Source organism: Lepidochelys kempii, chromosome 4, assembly GCF_965140265.1.
Source record: "Lepidochelys kempii isolate rLepKem1 chromosome 4, rLepKem1.hap2, whole genome shotgun sequence".
Lineage (NCBI taxonomy): Eukaryota > Metazoa > Chordata > Testudines > Cheloniidae > Lepidochelys > Lepidochelys kempii.
The window spans coordinates 133,844,446-133,865,999 of record NC_133259.1 but is presented as its reverse complement, the minus strand read 5'-3'; the positions used below and the strand labels follow the sequence as shown (position 1 = coordinate 133,865,999).

Here is a 21,554-nt window from a genome sequence, read left to right as displayed (position 1 = left end):
GAGGTGAACATCTCAGGCTCTCTGCAGATGTTGCTGCCTCAGTTGCACTTGGGTCACGTTTTCAAAGTTTTCTTTGCAATCATGAGAGCAAGAGGCCATTACCAAAGGGATGTGGGCATTCCCAAAGAATCCCCTGCACTTCCTGAAGAAACAGGAGACTGGATTTTACCAGCTGGTTTTGGTACTAGGTGATTACTGTGGTAAGCAGGATGGCTGATTGGAGGGGGCTCTGGAGTGGGGTTCAGGAGCTCTGGGTTCAATTCTTGGCCCTTCCACTGATCTGCTGGGTGACCTTGGGCAAGTCCCTTGGTTCCTCTGTGCCTGTTCCCCATCTGTTACCAAGGGACAGTATCTCCCTGCCACTCGGAGTGTGGTGAGGATAAAATCCTCAGGAGGGTGAGGGGCTTCTCAAGTACTATGGTGATGAGGGCCATATAAGAAGGAGCCATTCCAAACCGTGCAGCCCTAGTGGTCTTCTGTGGGGCATTGCTTTAGTACTCCGTGTAGTGAGGGGAATACCGAGATGAAAGAGAATGCGAAGGAAATGCGATGTGTGGGTGGGACACTTTACCCCAACGTTATTAATAGTAGTACATCTAGAGCATCTTCTGTCTAAGGGTCTCAAAGCACATGGACAAACTGAGCTTCCAAATACCCTTGCAATTCCAGGAAGCACTAGCCCCATTTCACTCTTGCCTCAAAGAGTGGGAGTGACTTGCCCAGTGTCACCTAGGTGGCCACTGGCAGAGCCAAGAATAGGACTCCGCTCTCCTGAGGCCCGGTCCTGTGCTTTAATCACTAGATCAGGCTTCCTGCTTTCCTCTCCCCCACACTTGATGGGCAGCGTAGAGAGAAGGAGCTGGGAAATCAAATATTAGGCTATACCAGCAAACATTCAGCATCCCAGCATAGTCTCATTGTCTTGACCATTGCTAGTAGCTGGACACTCCCTGCAGGAATTACTGGAAGAACTCTACGCCCTGTGTTAATCAGCTCAGCAAGATGATCAGAATGGTCCTGTCTAGCCTTAAAGTAGATGAATCATAGGATCAGTGGATACTTCCCTGGCCCCCTACAGCTGTGGTCCTCAGCAGGCCTTGCCCCGGAGTAGAGCAGGCACTGCTCACATTGACTTTCAGAGTCACAGTCAGCCAGGTCCTAGGTTTCTCGCAGCAGGGGCTCATTGTACCAGCTGGGGCCTATGTCTCAGGTCCATCCCTAGATCCTTGCTAGGGAAGGAGACGGGGGGTGGTTGCGGTCTCCAGGAGGCTGCCTCATAGCTGCGCCATCAGAGCCTTAATCTGTTGGCTCAAAGTCACAGCTGCCCGTGTGCCTGGGCCAGGAGGCGGAGGTCACTGCTGCACTTCAGAGCTGCTGGTGACATTTACTCAGTGCTGGTTTCCAACCCGCCGGGAGCGTCAGGAAGGCAGATGTGACTTTACATGCCGCAGCCAGCAAAGCCATGAAATGTCACTGCCTGTTACAACTGCTGCTCCTCTGGGGCAGAGGCTGAGCCCCGGGCAGCCAGAAATACGCCTCTGACACATGGCGGCATTGGCTGCTCCACTGGTCTCAGCTGAGTCTCAGGTATCAATGCAATCCCGGCTCAGGGAACCTTTGAAGCCACTCTAGGGGGAGCTGCGTAAGGGGCTCCATACAAATGACCCGATTTGGGAGGCAGGGCCAAGGGACATAGCAATTTCACTGACAGGCATTTGTAGGGCACGAGAAATTGCTGTGGGAGCCAAGATCATTCAAGAGACAGCAAGGTCGTCTTTAGGAGGCAGCGCCTTGGCTCTCTTCTCCTCTGAGGTGGGCTCGAGAGGTCATGACCACTGTGCTGGGTGCTATTCCTACATGGTGCTGAGGGGGAAGCTGGCATAAGCAGGTGTGGTGTGCAGAAGGAGAGATCTAGGCTCAGCTTGATCCACTGCAGAAATTCACTCTGTTTCAGGGGCCTTTCACTTCCTTGTTTGCCCACCACTAGGAGAAGCCTGGGCTCTCTGAGCTGCCATGTCCAGGAGTAAGGGAGCAGAGAGCTGGTTCTGAGCTCATTTGTTTCTCTTAGCATGAGGGTGAGGGCCTTAGATCATGTCCAGTATTCAACGGGCCATTAATGCAGGGCTGACATGATGTACCTGCACCAGCTGGGTCTGCTGGGCTTGTGGGTTTCTGTATATTTCCCTGCTGTGGTTTCCGGGTAGCCCCTGAGCTCAGCTTCCAGAGGAGTGAGCAGTAGCCTTGTCTGGGTGTGACAAACACAAAGGGCAGTGTTGCTAGGTCCATGTTTATGCCAATGGGCGCGGCTGCTTGTCCAGAAGTGTCGGGCTCGAGAGGTCATCTAGTCCAGCCCCTGCACACAAGGCAGGACTAAGTATTATCTAGACCATGCCTGGCAGGTGTTTGTCCAACCTGCTCTTAAAAATCTCCAGTGACGGAGATTCCACAACCTCCCTTGGCAATTTATTCCAGTGCTGAACCACCCTGACAGGAAGTTTTTCCTCGTGTCCAACCTAAACTGCGCCTGCTGCAATTTAAGCCCATTGCTTCTTGTCCTATCCTCAGAGGTTAACAACAATTTTTCTCCCTCCTCCTTGTAACAGCCTTTTATGTCCTTGAAAACTGTTATGTCCCCCCTCAGTCTTCTCTTCTCCAGACTAAACAAACCCAGATTTTTCAATCTTCCCTCATAGGTCATGTTTTCTAGACCTTTAATAATTTTTGTTGCTCTTCTCTGAACTTTCTCCAATTTGCCCACATCTTTCCTGAAATGTGGCACCCAGAACTGGACACAATACTCCAGTTCAGTGCAGAGTAGAGCAGAAGAATTCCTTCTCGTGTCTTGCTAACAACACTCCTGCTAATACATTCCAGAATGTTTGCTTTTTTTGCAACAGTGTTACATTGTTGAGTCATATTTAGCTTGTGAACCACTATGACCCCTAGATCCCTTTCCATAGTACTCCTTCCTAGACAGTCATTTTCCATCTTGTATGTGTGCAAGAGAAGATTACTTGCTGTAACTGGAGGTTCGTCGAGATGTGTGGTCCCTATCTAGATTCCAAACGTGGGTCCACATGTGCACCATGTGCTGGAGCCAGAACTGTTCATGCAGTTTGGACGTGGCGTGTCCGAGGCTTTAAGAGGCTGCACGGGTCAATGACGCTCCAGTTCCCTCTTACCCAGCCATAGTAGAGACTGGAGCAGAGGGAATGGAGAGCGGGATTGGACAGTTGGGCCCACTCCTCCCTTTATGCCCTGGGGCGGGGGGGGAGGGAGGGTCAGGGCACCCAAGACACTGGTATAGCTCCACAAGACATTGCTGGCCAAAAAGAATCTGATCTCACCTGTATGGGGCGGACATGCTGCAGGAGTGGGATCCACTTGGACAGTCACTTTAAGAAGAACATCTGGATATTTTCCTTAGAAGAAACACCATTTCTGAGCATTATCTTACCAGCTGTAGTCAAAATGTGTTGGCCGACTCAGCACATCAGAATCACATCGGGATATGACAATGTGGTAGTTTGCCCACAATTGTGGAGTGGGCGGGTGCCCCTGTAATAGAACAGGCCAACATCTTTTATGGTATAAACCCATTAAATTCACATTGTACAACATATCTGTACACCTGCACCAGGATGTCAAGCTATGTGCTTGTTGTCTGGATGGTGCCTTTTTTTCCCATAGCAACGATGGGCGGCAGGACGGTTCCATTCATTAACTGATGGCACTGGGATGACTGGCACTAAGGTCTGGTTAATGTGAATCACTCTCCAAGTTCAGCACGCCTCAGCATGGGAGTTGGGATGGCCTTGAGGGAGACTGTGCTGATTCCCATTCCACATTTCCGGTCTTGTTCCGGAGTGGATTCACTTAACCATTTACAACAAGAGGGTCCTCAGACACTAGGAGCATCCTGTAAATAGTAGCTCCGATTCCATGGTGCCCCCTGCAAAGCACTGCAGGAAACACTTTTGACGTACAGTGAGAACCAGTGCAACAGACCCAGGGTATGGCAGTGAAGAGGAATGCTGGTGAGAAGGTTTTGAGACGGAAGAGGCTGCGAACCTCCTGCATTTCAGTACTTCTGTCTATGGGATATTGGCAACTGTGGTTTCACTCCCCTTAAGACTGAGAGCAAAGAAATGAGAATAGACCCATCTAGGTTAGGTGAGTATGTTTAGTTTCTCCAATGTCCCGTGGATGTAAATGCACAAACAAGCCAGTGGCCCCAACATGCCCTTATGGATGTACAGCTTGAAGTCTAAAATGCCAGGACAGGAGATCATGATCTGTAAGGCTGTACATGATTGCAACACCATTAATTACCTAACTGTGCATGTGGCATCCTGGGTAACAATACTTCAGTTAATAGATTGCTTCCCATCCCCAAAGGACCAGAGCCTGCAAGAAACTTAAACGGATACATCACACCCTCAGTCATCCAAAAGGGGCATCAAGCCCTCTGGACAATCAGTGGTGCCCCTGAGTCTGAACAGCCTCCTTGACCCAGCCAGGCAAGGGGAAGCCAGCTGATACTCTTCACATGCTGAAGCTTTTGACACAGGCAGGGTTTCTCCATCTTTTTCCTACTGCAGCCCTCTCTTCCATACTGGGAACACCCAAAGAATCCGTGCCCATCTCACTCGCATGCACGTACGTACGTACATTCAGGAATGCATCATAGCATTCAGGAAGTCAAACACCATCATGTTTGGAATGAGCACATTTATTTAAGAGTATAACTTACAGCTTGGCCAATGTCCCAAAATTAAGGATTTCGGTCAAAGTTTATTTACAAAGTTAATAGCAGTTACTGATATTAGGATTAATGGAGGCTGTACACTTGTGAAATCACTAGAAACCACATCTCCAGGTGCTGCAGAAGCAAATCTCCACTCACAGAGGCTGGAGAGAGCACTTCTTGCAAAAGACAATTAATGAAATTGCACCAAAGGGATAAGAGAGGTCACTTGTCAAGGTGGCATTAGTCCATGTCATTGCGAGGGGATGAACTCTGACAAGGAGTTCATTTTAGCGCCAATTCAGAGCTTTACTCAGAGTCATGAGCCAGTAGCCCCCAACTGTCTAACTTTAGAAAGCATGACTCATGGAAAGAGCCATGCCTCTCCCAGGTCAGTACACACCCCTCTCCCCTCCCATTTGACTGGCTTTGAACAGAGTGCTATGGTTGTGCAGCCAACACAAGGGGGCATTATATTCCCCAGGGCAAATGCACATCCAGTCTTGGGAGATCTGCCACTGTCAGGAATGGCACGTCTCCGTGCAGCAGAATTGCATGGGGCCAGAGGAGCACTCCCTCCATGTGACACACAGCAGGGCTACATGTCCCCTTGTTGAGCCACTCTGGAATGGTAGAGGTGAATTTTTGCATCATATTTTGAGCTTACCTACTCTGGTGCAAATCAGGAATTACTCCACTGAAGTCAGTGGGGCCAAACCAGCACAGAACTGGTATAAGTTGGAGAACAGCCTCTCTCCTGCTTTCAGCTGTGTCTGAACCTCATGAGCAGTTAGACTGCTGACCCCTGGGAAGCTGGTTTTTCCCCCGCTCCTCCCCCTTCAAGATTGAGGATCTGGGGCATTTGAATCATCACAGCTCTGTCAATGGAGCCCTCACGTTTCATCATTTGAATGTAAAATCCGCCCCCACACACACTGACCAAGAAGTAATCCAGGTTGTAATGGTATCTTACAGGGAGGGAATGGACATCTATAGAAAAAGCATGTTCAGAAATGTTCCAACAAAATAAATACAAGATTAAAAAACTAAAACTTCCTGTAAAAAATATCATTCAAAATGAAGGCAGCATAAAGCATTACTGAAGCTACAGAAAGGAACAGCTGGGAGAAAAGGGTTGGCCTGTTTTTGTAATGCTGCGATTTCTTGGAGAAACTCAGTTAAATCAATGGATTTACAAGCTGGGAGAGATTTAGCACAAGGGTTCCTGTTACTGGTAGTTCGGGCCCCTGAGGCATTTCTGAAGAGGCAGGGACATGGAAGAGTACGTCCAGGACCCCAGGGTAAGAGAGCTTAGAAGGCTTGGCTAGGGGAAGGTCAATAGGCTCGGTTCTCCACGACTTTAAATCAGGAGTGAACTCAATGAGGTCACTGTCAAGCTCAAGTGAATGGAGACTTGGGGGCCATTGACGAAATATGGCACTGATATAACTGGGGCCTGATCCTGAGACTTGCTGAGCACCCATAACTCACACCAGCTTCAGCAGGAGTTAGAGGGTGCTTAGCACCTTGCAGGAGGCAGATGGCCCCATGCACAACAGTCCTTTTTGTCTTCAGAATCATTATCCAGTCTGTCTCCCCTCTGGGCTAGACAGAGCTACCAAAGGCCAAGCTGGATTCTTTCCACCCATACAACAAGCACCTTCAGCTAAGTCTCCCCTGCAGGATGTGAGAGACTTGGAGATGCGGACAGAGGCCAGAAGAATCCAGCTTGACTTTCAGATCCCATTGGGTGTACGTTAGGTGAAAAAATCATCATATTTTGGCTTGCACGCTGGGCACGTTTGATCTAAATATCGAGACACAAATGGCCCCAATCTGCTCCCATTGATGTTACTCGGAGCAGGGCTTGTCAGTCTGCACAGTTACCCTCACTGTCATTGTGTGATAATTCAATGATTAGAATTTGCTCCTTAGAAAGAAGGCATTTGGGAGTCAGATAGTTCTTGATCAGCTACAGCAGTGTAAATCAGGAGTAACTCCATGGCAGCCAATGGAATTGCACCAGTATGAAACTGGTGGCAGTGAGAGAAGAATCAGACCCACTGGAATGTTGCCAGTGTAAGATAGGGCTACATGAGATCACAATCAGGCCCACTGTGTTTTAAACTCCCTTCAAAGTTCCTATCCTGAGAGGTCTCACGGGATGGCAGGTGTGGGCATAACTCCACCAACATAACTGTCCCGGGAGGGGGTGGGGGGGAGAAAGTACAGTCCCCCCAGGTAAAGTGATTCCAAGATGCCAACTGTCATAACTTCAACAAAAACATGGCAGGTACTTTCCACATACAGGGAATTCAGACATCTCCACAGACACACACACTCATGATCTATAGCCTCGGTAATGGGTATGTATGGGCAGGTTTGAGTGAGGACTTTCAGGGAGTTGCTCTCACTGCTGGAACTAGTAGTCTGTGCCCAAGCCATCTTGTGCCCAACTGGGGCTTACTGGGAAGGCTGTGAGTGTCCAGTCCATTCAAAAAGATGCTGCCAGAGCAGCAGCTAAGTCACATTCTAGGACCTCTGGCAGAGATTCGTGCTGTGAGGGCATACGGCTACCTTCGCAATGGGGCCCATTCCTGACATCAGTGACAACTCGCCTATTGCCTTCAATGGCAACTGAATCATGCCCCAGAAATGTCTCTCTTTTACTGATTTAACCTTGGTTTATACTGTTCTAATTCAACTAATAATTAATTAGAAAACAATCAAGTTTGGCAAATGATTTGGCCATGACATGGTCTGTGCATTTCTTGGGGGAGTTCTGAAGGGTACTGTGGCAGAGAAGATCTTGGTGAGTGTGGTGGACATATAAAACTGGGTCAGTCCTATAGGAACGCAGCACTTGGAAACAAGAACTTCCCCCAGGGGTATTTAATAGTGCACATGCTGTCACAATATTAGTATGAAAGTCTGTACCAGAACCAAAGGGCTCTGCTCTAGACAGGGCCCATAATCTGCAACATTATGGGCTACATTCTTACTGCTTATTATGCATCCCAGCTACCCCTAACACACCCACGGACTTGCCATGCCAAGGAGGTCCAAGGTATTTGGTGAGATGCATGGGATTGAATTGCACAGAGCAATGACCGCCAAATCATACTTTGGGGTTGGGATATTCAAAGAGACCTAAGGGAGTTAGGCATCCATCCCACTGAAATTCAATAGGATTTGGGCACTTAACTTCCTTAGCTCCTTTGAGAATGCCAGTCTAAAGGGCCCACCATAAAGTCCTTGCTCAGGCTCATTTCCCAGTGGCATCAATGGAAGCTTTGCGTGAGTAAGGACTGCAGCACCAAGCTCCAAGGATAAGCTGTGTAAATAATGCGCTGGGTTCATGGATGTTTGTTGTTTTTGAAGAGGGCCTTAAGGACTCATTGGATCTCATCAACCCAAATAGCAAGAGGGATGGAGTGTGAGCCTTTTAATGTTGACTATCCCTGTTTATAGAGTTAAGTCATGTTAGTTAAACATACTGCTATCTACACACATACTACAGAATACTTGTGCAGACCAGCTCTCATGTATACACATATATCGACGTATTTGTGTCACAGACTTACTGACAACACTACACCATGGCCATTTTTAGCTTCAGCATAGCAGTAAATCCACAGATTATTTGGAAAGACTTGATCAGCATCACTCAGCAATACCCAGTATGGTGCTCTTCAGAGAGAGAGAGGCCATGATATTCCAGCAGACAGTCCCCTCAATTTACACCACAAAGCAGTGAAAGTTGACATTTAACATTTTCACTGCCATATATATATAGAATTGGGGAATCCTTTCAGAATTCATGTATAGCCTACTAAAGTGGCAGACAACTATACACCTATACACACACTTAGCTTTATATATGCAAGTACTGTAGTTCCATTAATTCCAGTGGGACTACTCATGACAGTAACGTTAAGTGTGTTTGCAGGACTGAAGCCTAATGCATGGGGGACTCCTATCAACTTCAACAGGAATTCTGTGCAGGAAGTGGCTGAAAATTTGGCCCCAAAGACAGGTTTTCCAGATGAAATTCTATAGCTAAAGAAAATGGTCTCTTAGCAAATACAATCGGGGGGCGGGTGAGAGAGGAACGACACATCCAAACCATATCATAAAATGTAAGGGATATTTCCGAGCCCTTGGAGATCTCTCAGTCCTTTCTCTCTAACCAATCCTGGGTATTAAACAATCAAATGTCGTATCTGAACAGTAAAAACTACACTCCGTTCCCCATACTCTTGCACAGGCCTTCTGCAATAGGAACTTAACTTCTCAGCCACAAAAAGACACCAGCATATTTAGCCTTATATACATAGCTATCTAAAAACCCAACCTTTAAGGACACTTTATAAGACCCCCTCCAGTAAGAAAGCAGAATTTATGTTGGGTGGGTGTGTTATTAAACCCTCTTGTTTGGCATATAATATTCCCCCACTTCCCTCACACACACCCCCTGTGATAGATTTCACTAATGCTTGCTTCACGCTGGATTGCCTATGGCTGTACCTAATGCATGTCAGCTTTCAGACTTTGGATTTTAATGGAAGTTGTTATTCAATTTTCATCTTGTTGATTTCAGCCCAATTCTCATATTTGTCAAGTTGTTTTGAATCCCAGTGCTGTCTCTACAAAGTGCTTGCAACCCCTTCAGCTACATGTCATCTGCAAATTTTGTAAGCCTACATTCCACTCCATGACACAAGCAGTTGGGCCATTAATACAAATATAGTGCATGTTAAACACACCAAGTCAACCTAGCTCTTTCCAGCCATTATTATTGTCCTAAATAAACACAGATATATTTTACTTGCCTGCATGCGCACATACAGTCATGAACATTGGCCTAGACCCCCCCCACATGGGCAATCTGCAGGATCAGGTCCAAGAGGTGAATGTAGCTGGACTGCTTGGGAACAGTGACCATAATATAATTAAATTTAACATCCCTGTGGTGGGGAAAACACCACAGTAGCCCAATACTGTAGCATTTAATTTCAGAAAGGGAAACTACACAAAAATGAGGTTACTTAAACAGAAATTAAAAGGTACAGTACCAAAAGTAAAATCCCTGCAAGCTGCATGGAAACTTTAGAGGCTCAACTTAAATGTATACCCCAAATTAAAAAACACAGTAATAGAACCAAAAAAGAGCCACCGTGGCCAAACAACAAAGTAAAAGAAGCAGTGAGAGACAAAAAGGAAGGTGCATAAACCCTGGCAAATTAAGTGTAAAAATATAATTAGGAAGGCCAAAAAAGAATTTGAAGAACAGCTAGCCAAAGACTCAAAAAGTAATAGCAAAATTTTTTTTAGTACATCAGAAGCAAGAAGCCTGCTAAACAACCAGTGGGGTCACTGGACAATCAAGATGCTAAAGGAGCACTCAAGGATGATAAGACCATTGCGGAGAAAATAAATGAATTCTCTGCATTGGTCTTCATGGCTGAGAATGTGAGGGAGATTCCCAAACCTGAGCCATTCTTTTTAGGTGACAAATCTGAGGAACTGCCCCAGATTGAGGTGTCTTTAGAGGAGGTTTTGGAACAAATTGATAAACTAAACAATAGTAAGTCACCAGGACCAGATGGTATTCACCCAAGAGTTCTGAAGGAACTCAAATGTGAAATAGTAGGACGTGCCACAAGTACTCCTTTTCTTTTAACTGTCATCTGTAATTTATCATTTAAATCAGCTTCTGTACCAAACGATTGGAGGATAGCTAATGTGATGCCAATTTTTAAAGAGGGCTCCAGAGGTGACCCTGGCAATTACAGGCCGGTAAGCCTGACTTCAGTACCGGGCAAACTGGTTGAAACTATAGTAAAGAACAAAACTGTCAGACACACAGATGAACATAATTTGTTGGGGAATAGTCAACATGGTTTTTGTAAAGGGAAATCATGCCTCACCAATCTGCTAGAATTCTTTGAGGGGGTCAACAAGCATGTGAACAAGGAAGATCCAGTGGATATAGTGTATTTAGATTTTCAGAAAGCCTGGACAAGGTCCCTCACCAAAGGCTCTTAAGCAAAGTAAGCAGTCATGGGATAAGAGGGAAGGTCCTCTTATGGATTGGTAACTGGTTAAAAGATCAGAAACAAAGGGTAGGAATAAATGGTTAGTTTTCAGAATGGAGAGAGATAAATAGTGGTGTCCCCCAGGGGTCTGTACTGGGCCCAGTCCTATTCAACATATTCATAAATGATCTTGAAAAAGGGGTAAACAGTGAGGTGGCAAAATTTGCAGATGATACAAAACTACTCAAGATAGTTAAGTCCCAAGCAGACTGCAAAGAGCTACAAACGGATTTCTCAAAACTGGGTGACTGGGCAACAAAATGGCAGATGAAATTCAATTTTGATACATTCAAAGTAATGCACATTGGAAAACATAATCCCAATTATGCATATAAAATGATGGGGTCTAAATTAGCTGTCTCTCAAGCAGGGCTGCTGTTGCACTGATCCTTTCCCAGCTGTAGATGAGGACCCAGCGGATCGGCTTGGCACTTAAATGCATAGGGAAGATACATTCTATTGGTTCATTCAGTAGCTGGAGAAGTCTTCTGTTTAGTCATGCATTCAAATGGCAAATGGCTTTGTCTCAGCCCTACTCAATCTGACTACAGAGAGTGGGCTCTGATTGTTCACCCTAATTCCAGTATTTTAGGCCCCTGAAATCAAGTTCCATTGTAAATTGGAATAGGTCAGATATTACACTGCATCTTCCTTTAAGAACAGTTCAACGGCCTTCTTCTCTCATCAGCTACAATCTTTGAGCTCAAAAACAGGATTCATTCAAAAAAGTCATCTTCAGACACACACAGAAAAGGTCTATCTAGTATTTAAAGACAGACATACTTCAGAACTCTCTCTTCTAGAGAGAACAAACAATTGAGCCAAATCAACGCCATATTGAGAAAAAGGAAGTAAAAGCTACCTGCTCCCTTCCTTTTAAAAGGGGCAGAAAAGTTTTAACACGTCTTAGAAGTTTTAAGATTTGTCTACAATAAAAGCCACAAAACCCAGGATAAAGTTTCATATTCAAAGGAAGGTTAATTGAAAATGTTTAGGAGACCACCACAGTGTCAGGCTGCAATGGCTAAAGGCTAGGTCCTGCAAACATTTAAGTGTGGGAGGAACTTTACTCATTTGAGTAAAATTACTGATACATGTAAATTTATAGGATTGAGGCTACATAAAACTGCAAATAATGTCATGTGGATGTGGGAGGGCTCAGCCTGGGCAGAGCAAGCCTTAAAAGGGAAATACTTTCCATGGAGCAAGGAATAGGCTCCTTGCTTTATCCATCATCTCTGCTCTGGCTGGGATGTGGTGTCCATCACTTGAAGTTTAGCTCAAGATTGGATGTCTTTCTTGAAGATGTGCTCTAGCTTAGCTACAAGTTACTGCGTACTTGATGCCAGAATCACTGGGTGAAATTCTATGGCTTGTTCCCTTCTGGCCTTAAACATTATGGATCTATTTATTTTATTACCATCTGTGAAGTAAGATACATTCTTGGTGCCTCCTTTCCATCAAAAACCAACAAGTCTTCTTGGTTTCAGACTAGCTCCTAGAGGACAGATATCCATGTCACCATTCTTGGCATCAACTGGAGCTTTTAGCCCGTGATCCTGCAGGCAGGCCTGTGTATCCACGGGCCCTGATTCAGGAAAGCATCTCCATTTGGAACAGTGTTTGTGTGCTGGCTTACATGCTTTTCTGGGTCAGGGCCACACAGAGCCCTACTGTCATCTGCAGGACTCTGCATGGGCATAAGGATCCAACTGTGCGGATCAGAGTGCAAAACTGAGGCCTTTGCAGGCTGTCTCTGTAGAGACACAAATGTGAATGAGCCCTGTAGACTGAATTCTCCTCTTACACTCAGAAAGGATCCCTTCAGGTAAGGACTGCGGCAAACTGGTGGGATATTCCGTGTGTGAGAGAGAGGGAGACATAGACTATTTCTATGTGTATTTAGCTAGAGCAAGCCTACACTCTTGGGGGATGGATCCCCAAGCCTGTTCAGTTAGCACTTTCAACAGTATCACATTCAGTGTAGAAATTAAAAATAAAACCCCTCCCCCAAACAAAAGAACCCTCCTCTAGAAGAGTCTGATTTTTTGATATTTTCCCCTTGCACAACTAACCTGGGATGGAGAGGGTTTACACAGAGTGACTGTGAGATCCCCCACAGGAGGGCTGAGAAGACACCTGGTCTTCCACAATTAACTCAGGCAAACAGGATCTTTATTTAGGGATGGTACCAGAGACCTTCTCCTGGTGACTTTTATTGGTAGTGCTGCCTCCCTGAATGCTGCAAGACTCAAATCCTCTATTTTAATTTTCATTTCAGTGCTAAGAAAATACAGAATTGGACCTGTGGACCTATACTATCCTTGGCAGAACCACCCACCAGGCCTGATTCTGACCGTACTCCCATCAGTATGACCTGTGTGTAAATCCTCGGCTTTCATTGTAGTTACACTGGTATGGGAGGAAAGTCTAGCCCAGGAGCTGCTCAAGGACCATTCATTGGGTGTGGAGGGAAGGAAGAGATGTGTCAGGGGAGCTGATCGCACTTGATGTCTGAGGGACAATTAATGGCTGGCTGAAGTTTGGATTGTTATGGTGCCACATCCTCTCTCCAAACCACGGCACCAACACCTAGAAGAGACCTACTGGAAGGAGGGCCCCTCCTCACTCTCTTTCCCTCAGTCCTTCTGACCACAGACATGGAAAGGAGTAAAATTAAAACACATTTCTTGGCCATGGAGGCTCTGATGTGTTGACAGCCAGCAGGCACATGGCAGTCCTGCCTCCAAGCATAAAGGAAACAGGGTCGGGCAACCCATAACTGACATGGGCCAACACACCCCCTTGGCCGGTGTAAGACAAACATGAAGTAAACACAGCTCTCATGGCAGAACACAGTCCAAGTCCTTGTCTACACTGTGGATTTGCCCCGGCTGCAGCCATTGGTGGAGCTGAGCCAGTGCACACTCCCCACACAGACAGGCAGAGCTGCACGAAGCCATGATTTTCACATGTGTAGCTTAACCCCAGATTCAGGCAGAGGTACAAACGGTGACTTATTGAGGCTTTGCCTGTCTACACTAAGCATTTGTGCTGGTGAAGCTATACCACCTGCTGGACACCAATGGCTGAAACTCCCAGAGTACACAAGGCTAGAATGAAACATTCGGCTTTGCCGAGAGAGAATGAATCTTAATACTAACAACAACAAAGCTGCTACTGTTCACTGATGAACACAGACTGATAAGAGAGCCAGAGGATTTCAGACAATGGCCTTTGTTAATTGCAGGAGCAGGTAAGGCCATCCACGTACCTGACTGTACCTACAGTTCAGCTAGACATCTAAATGACCTACCGTGTTGCTTGCCAATAACTGCCAAGCTGAGCGGCAGATAAAACCAATCTGAAATCTGGCACACATACAGGGAAGTTTCCTTTAGGGAGCAAAAATCCTTTTTTTCTGGTTGAAATCCCAACTGTTGCTGCCACTTACAAGTCCATTACCATTCTCAGTTGGTGACGCAGAGTTATTTAGTCCCGGAGAAAAAAACTTTTGCTTTTTCTCTTTTTATACAAAAACTAGGATATATACAGAATAAGCTTTTTTCTTCCTTTTCTTCCTTTCTTTCTTTCAAGAGCAGAACAGCAGGAAAATGTGAAACCATTTCCCCACAGGTTCGGAAAAGCTTGTGCTTTTAGATGAGATCCAGAATACTATTATTTTTAAAAAGGCTTTACTCCCTCAGGGAAAAAAAAAAAAAGATTTACAAACAAAACAACAGCCTATATCAACTCTCCAGCAGAGAGATGGATTGACAATATTAATCCAAACATCACGCTATTTAATTCCCCAATAAAACATTGGAAAAAAGGAGCCAACAGTATCCGCGCTAACACTTTTGCTACATATAAAATCTCCAGCTAATATGAAGCCTATGGTACCAATCTCTAAAACAGTTAAGATATATACACATATTTTGGGGGGTATATTAACAAACAGAATATTACAAAATATTAAAGAAGGCAACTCTTCTGTCATTTGTTTCTTTTTGTTTTGTTTTTTCACTTGAAGTTGGCGTAATCTGAGAAGGCGTCAATGTATTCCTGCACCACCTTGTAGCAGAATTCGTACTGTTCCTGTGGTGTTTGGGAGAGGAAAAGCACAGCATTAGATGAGGAAAGGGACTTTGCACTTATGGCCTGTGTTATGAAGGGGTAAGGCTAGATAATCACAGTGGTCCCTTCCTGTCTTGTATCAAAACAATTTCAACTGCACATCTCCGAGTACTTTACAAGAGAAGGGTGAAGTATCATTATTCCCATCATAGATGGGCAAAAAACTGAGTCATGCAGAGGCTAGTGGCCTGCTTTTCAAAGGTGCTGAGCATCGACAGATCAGCAGAAGCTACGGATGTTTGGCACTTCTGTCTGTAAGTAACTTCCCATGGTGAAAGAGGCAGTCAGTGGCAGTGTCCGGAACAGAATCAGGTCTCCTTATTCCTAGCACCGTGCTCCCCTCCCTGTAGAACTCAGGTTGTTAGGAGGAAGGGGGTAGAGGAGAGAATCCTTCTTCTCCCCACCATTAGGATTATTTTAACTAGGGAAATTCCCACTCAGAAAACTTGGCTGAGAGGAAGGAAAGTTTGCAGGCACATCTCAACCGAGATCTATTAAGGCATGAAGGGAGCTAGGTAGTGAAGATGCAATAACTTGTGCCTACCAGTGTCTGCACCATATGTGGCCTCTGTAATCTTAAACTCTTCACTGTCTGAAAGACGTCCAGAATCCCCTCGGCTTTAACCCTTTCCAGGACAGTGCTCAGTGCACAAAAGGTTCCTGTTCTTCCTGCCCCGGCACTGGCGAAGAGACAAAAAGAAGAGCACAGAGAAAGCGATCAATACAGAGTACATTCATTTGGCTGCATGGATGCTCCAACCCAGGCAGTGGGAGGGAAATGCTGGGGAACGTGAACATCTTGAACAGTCTCCTTTGTGTTTTCTAGTTTAACTACCATTTATAGACAGTTGTTTTCATGTGAAGCATCCCATCTGACTAATTATCCATTGTTCCCTCCTCTCTTGGGCACCACCTCATGTCTGGCCAGAATTAGGTCAAACAGCTAGTCAGATGGTGAAGAAGGTTTGGACATCATGTGACATGAGCTGAGTGGTCTCAGACCAGTTCCCAATTTCTCCACATCAACTCCCACCACAAACTCAACTGTCCCTGAAATAGGAGGAAGAGACGCCAAGGACTGAATGGGGCCTGGTGACAGAATTACTCCTGGACCCCTCCAGCTCCAGGTTGAGGTACACTGGCGGGGCAGCATGAGAGAAGCTTGCACCACAGCTGTCTATGTTGCCCCTGATCAGTGGGCTGAGGACGTCCATCACCAATCCGGTCCCTTTCACTGGCTTGCAGATCTATCGAAGTTACCCAAGACCAGAGCAATGCTGGCTCTAGGCCAACTGTGTCCAGTCCCTTGGCCTGACTGGGCTGTACCTGCAGTGCACAGTGATTGGATGGTTCCCAGACTGCTGCTGCTGTTTCTGCACAGCTGCAATGATATTGATCATTCCTTTCCCATCGCTAGGGATTCCAACTTCCGGCCAGCCATGGAAATGGAACTGTCGAATCTGCCGGCTCTTGTTTTCCTTGCAGGAGAAAAACAATGACAACTTCACTCCACTAGACCAACCTAAGTCCAGATGCGTAGCTGGAAACAGATTGTTGCAAGGGCTTGGGAAGAAAGTTAGAAGACAATGATCAGAAGGGCAGTAGCAGCAGATGCCCAATAGGACCAATGGCAGTGTGTCAGGGAGTCGGTTGGTGGGGGGTGCCCTAGGGGACAAAGTGGGGAACTGGAAACCACAGAGGGTTTGGGAGGCCCAGGAGGGAACCAGCAGAGGAGAGAGTATGGGTTGGATGGCAGCAGGGAGGTGGGGGGCAGGAAGTGGATAACTGAGTTTCTGGTGGGGGAAGGAAGCTCCGCAGTGGGGGAGGCATGACCATAGGTCAGTGGGAGAGGAGAGGTTAACAACGGGGAAGGGGATAGGACAGCAGTGTGCAGGGAGTGGGGTGAGGAAGGAGGGAACTGGCAGTGGAGGTGTCGTTTTGGGGCAATTGTGGAAGGGTAGGGAAGCTGAGGAGGGGCTAGGGGAAAAGGGGAGAATCAGCATTTGGGACAGGGCTGCAGGAGTGAGACAGAACCAGGGGTTAACTACAACAAATGCCCAGAGATCCCAGAGCTGCCTTCCATGGTGAGGGAGAGAGACTCCTACCCTGGTGTTTGTTACTAGCAGGTCCCGCACTGTGTAGCTCTCACATTCCTCCTCTTTTTTCAGCTCCATGGTGATGTCTCCATAGGACACAGAGCCATCAGAAGGCCAGTACTGGGCACATTTCTCCTGAGAAAGCATGAGAGGTGACGAGGTGAGAAACCTCCATGTGGCAGCATGAAATCCCCCCCTCTCCATCCTGGCCTGAGGGGTCTGTTACAAGGAGGCCTCAGTAGGCCAACCATGGGATCCAGAGGTTTAGAGGGGAATTAGGATGCTGCTCTCTAGCTTTGTGCATGAGTGATGTTGCTCTCCAGAAGCCAGCGCAAAGACAGTAACTAGCGAGTGGCCAGTTAGCTCAAGAGGTGTTTTGGGAGTGGAATGTCTTGGGTCCTTGTCCCATCTCCTCATGTCTAAAATTTATACTGTGTCTATAAGCACGTGGATTCTTTGGGAGTAAAACCAGAGATTGGGCTGCAGCACAAGATTCACCAGAGAAGGTCGGGTGCATGTATGTGTGTTAAATAGTTACATAATTTGGGATGTGTTGGGAACAAGCAACAAGGGGCTGTACGGTCTTGCCTTGATTTTCCCACCAGTGATGAAGTCATCATGATGTTGCTTTCCCAACAGCTGCAGAGTTAGTTAATCCCAGGCACTTACCTGGCCTCTCTCTTCCAGCTCTGTTAACATAACTATAGAGCAGGATTTCCACTCCCAGATCATCCTCCAGAAATCCTCTATTGTGTGCTGAAGAGGGCCCTGGCTGGCAATGTATGAGTCCTTCTGGCGATAACCCTGCAATTTCAAGCCATGGTTGTTGGGGCGGCAGAACTGCATGCAGCCTGGAACTCACCCCAGTGCTGTCAGCATCTGCAGCAGCAGCTGTTCTACCTGACACAGAGCTATGCTGCCATGAACTCCCTCACAGCCACGTTGAAAAGTTCATCCACAGAGAGATTACTATCAGATGGGTGCAGAGCATACGGCAAGACAAGAAGTGTGAGGGGTTGGTGACAGTGGGCACCAGTGTGGGGAACTGGGTGGGAACTCACCGGGAGAGTCCTGTGGGTGGATCACAGGCTCCAAAGCACAGATCATATGAAACCAGTGTGTTTGGCTTGGTTTCAGGAGGAAACCGCACCAAAGCTCAGAATCTCCCATTTCTCTCCCCACACCAGCCAGAACCTGAAATCCCTTCCTGGTGACAGTTGAAAAACTTGGTTCTTGTTTGCCAAAGGCTTGTGAACTTGGCTGTCTTCTGTACAGGCAGGGAAGGGGATCAGTGCTGCAACAAACCTTTTTCCATCTCTAACTTCTATGATCCAGTTTCCTTTTCATTCAGAAGTTGGATGTTTGAACAACTTCTTGTACAAATTACTTGGTGTAGATCTTCTGCTGTGTAGCACATGGCTACACAGCAGACAGAATCACAGGAGTCAGAGACAGAAATGGCCCTTTACACCCTCCCTGCCAGTGCAGGATCAGACCTGTTTTAAATGTCCCAGGTGATGAGGCTTCCACCACAGGGAGACGGTTCCACAGGGCAATACATCACATTGCAATCTCCCCTATTATCAGGCAACCCCATCACTCTGGCTTATCCCCAGTATATCACATAAGTAGTTGCTTTCCCCTTCTGGCACTTAAACCCTTGACGTATTTGGAGGCTGCCGTTTTGTCCCATTATCCAAATGTAAAAAGTCAAGATATCAGCAGCTCTTGCTCTGCCAAGGCTCTGCCATCACTCATCTCCACTCTATCAGCTCTGTTATGCCTCATAATTTGCTGTCTCAGTCATGCTCCATGGTGAAGACTCAGGCTACAGGCTATTACTTAGACATAGTCAAAACATTCTCCCTTCCTGGGGAGCCTGGTTTTTTAGCATTAATTCTGACCCCAAAGTAGCTTTAATTCCAATGCATCCAGCCTTCCTAGGCCCACTTTTCAGCTATGACTCATCACAGCACGTCACTGAGCTTAGGTATCCAATCACTGTGCCCCACATAGGGTGGTCCAGTAAATTAGTGACAATACAAAGGAAACAGATGATCAAGAGTCTTGTACATGTTACATAAAGAGCCTTACAGCATCTCAAGCAGATGCCTCTCGTGTTGGACAGCGCGTCTCCTTGCGTGGCAAAGACCCAAATTGTAAGTGGCCCACGTTGCTCATTTGGCTCTTGAAGAATTGAGAACTGTAACCCACGGTACAAAGAGCCAGACATCGGGGATCCAGCTTGCTGCACCACACAATGGCCCTACTTCTCATGTACCTTCCACTTGTGGATCTCAAACTGACTGACAAATCCTCACTAAGCCTCCCAGCCTCACTGTGAGGCGGGTTGTTCCTGTCCTCATTTTGCAGGTGGGGGAAGATTGAGGCATATAGAGGTTGACAGGAATTGGGGGGAAGGTCTGTGGTCCTGACTCGCTCAGTCCCAACAGTGGTAGGAAGAGAGCTTGGCTCCGGCAGATCCTAGGAAGGCTGCAGACGGATATGGAATGGACTGCACAGGGAACTTGGAGAATCATATTGGCATCCTCTCACTTCCTGTGGACCTACCCAGGTCTGCATGAAAGAGAACCCCACCCAGCCTCAGGGGGCTAACTGGGACACTCAAAGCCCCTATGAGCCTTGGTAGGTCTGCCAATACTTAGTGAGCTTGTCAGGGTGCTGATGAGGCTTTTGGTAGAAATGTGTCTATTACAGTGAGAAGCCTCCCCAGTGATGCAGTGACACCAAATCTGAGCTCTGTCTGCACAGTAAAGGGCTACAGACCTCGGTCTTGTCTACAAAAGAAAATGGTTCAGATTTAACTACACTGCTTTAGAAACTGATGTAGTTAAACAGCTGCTAGCCACTTCTGTGGACACTCTGATTCTAGTTTAAAAGTGTCCACACAAGGGAATGGCACCAAATTAGCTAACTCGGTGTCTAACGCAATGTAGTTAAATCAGGACCAGATCTTACTGCTTCTGTAGAGGAAAGCTCATGTCTCCAGCGAGCCTGAGATAAGTTGCGCTTGGCTCACCACAGCCAACAATCCACAGTGATGGTCCAAATTTAAAAGTTGATGTCTTTAGAAATTAGGCTTGAGTCAGCTAACTATTGGTCCTGGGCACTAGCTCGCAGCCAGGGCTGCCAAATAAACTCAAGTGTTGTTCTCCTCTTCTTTGCAGTTTTTTTGTTGCTACAGAGTGGCGAAAACGTGAAAAGACCAAAACATCAGAAGCCTCTTTGGACCCCGGAGAACACCCGCTTTTAGGATGTCATAATTCAGGAATCCCTTGTTTGAGTCAGTTCAAATTTTGTAGAAAAATTTTACCCTGGGCCCAGACCTAATCTACCAGTTTTAACGATGATGTAGCTTTTACTGTGGATTTTAAGGAGAGGAGCAAAACCAGGCCTACACTGCAATCTACAGTATAGGTTGACAACTGCTGTTCCACAACCAAGAAACATTCCTCCTTCTGACAGTCAAAGTTTCTGTTGTTCTTTTTCATCCGAGTTTGCAGCGACAACACAAAGATGCTTAGTCATTTGGTGCATGTCAGTCAAGCAAAGTTCAGTAGAGGCAGGAAATTGAATTCTCAACAAAGCTGCCTACACCGCATGAAGGGCTTTCTGACTTAGATTCATGACAAACAAACAGGGCTGGGACGCCAAGTGGGCTGCTTATACTGCGCTCTGTTTGAAACAGATTGAGTCAGAATATAATGACAGAGCAGCATAGCGGGACTCACCCATTATGGATGATACTCATTAGAAAATTACATTGCAGGGGGATAGATAGATCAGGGTGTTATGCATGTGACACAGTGCCTTTCCCCTCTCCGTCACTGGTTCAAATCTAGCCCAGGACAGTCATTACCAAAAATGACTTGCCTTTGGGAGCAACTGTCATCTGGGGGTTAGAGACAGGATTGGGTGTCAGAAAACCTGGGGATCCTATATCACTTACTCATTTTTGGGTGCATTGCGTGTATGAATGCTAATGTGAGGCTTCCCGTTGACATCAGCAGGACTACCTGTCAGCAAGGGCTGTGCAACTTAGCCCTTGGTGAGTAGATCACTTAACCTCTGTGTCTCATTTCCTCCAGTCTGAGGATAACGAGGCTGATCTGCTTTTGTCAAGGGCTTTGAGATTGGTGTATTATGATTACATTGCATTGTCTGGTGGACGTTCAGTGGCCAAATGAAAGGAGCTTGTAGTCACTGTTCTATGCCTAGGAGACAGTTAGTCACTATCACAAGAGTCACTATCAAACTTGTTATGGGGCTCAGTGGAAGACCCAACGGGGCTGTTGAGACTAAAATCACCCTGTGATGTGTCTCTTCAGGTCATGAAGAGGCACAGGGGTGGGGCAGCATGGAAGCTCACGCGGCTTTTGCCTGAGCTGTACATGTTATTAGGATAAACAAGGGACTCCAGTCCCCAGTCAGACTAGCACCTTCCATCAGCTCTAA

General features: G+C 46.5%; 1 protein-coding gene and 1 long non-coding RNA gene across 9 annotated transcripts in view; one reads left to right on the top strand and one right to left on the bottom strand.

The window, feature by feature from the left end:
* LOC140910876 (uncharacterized) overlaps nt 1-15,856 on the top strand; it is a 37,026-nt gene extending 21,170 nt beyond the window's left edge. Inside the window, exon 4 of the long non-coding RNA XR_012158783.1 lies at nt 13,127-15,856. This is a non-coding gene — a long non-coding RNA (uncharacterized lncRNA). The remainder of the gene's footprint in view (nt 1-13,126) is intronic.
* Nucleotides 11,535-21,554, bottom strand: part of PTPRA (protein tyrosine phosphatase receptor type A) — a 261,400-nt gene continuing 251,380 nt past the window's right edge. For 6 of the 8 annotated variants that reach the window (XM_073342939.1, XM_073342931.1, XM_073342933.1 and 3 more), the window contains 5 exons: nt 17,748-17,882; nt 17,088-17,213; nt 16,309-16,460; nt 15,527-15,662; nt 11,535-14,943 (listed from right to left, as the gene is read on the bottom strand). In XM_073342939.1, coding sequence (XP_073199040.1) covers nt 14,869-14,943; nt 15,527-15,662; nt 16,309-16,460; nt 17,088-17,213; nt 17,748-17,882 — 624 coding nt within the window. In that variant the 3' untranslated portion in view covers nt 11,535-14,868. Of the gene's footprint in view, nt 14,944-15,526; nt 15,663-16,308; nt 16,546-17,087; nt 17,214-17,747; nt 17,883-21,554 lie in introns of those variants that run through there. The other 2 variants (XM_073342934.1, XM_073342936.1) reach the window with 2 other exon arrangements.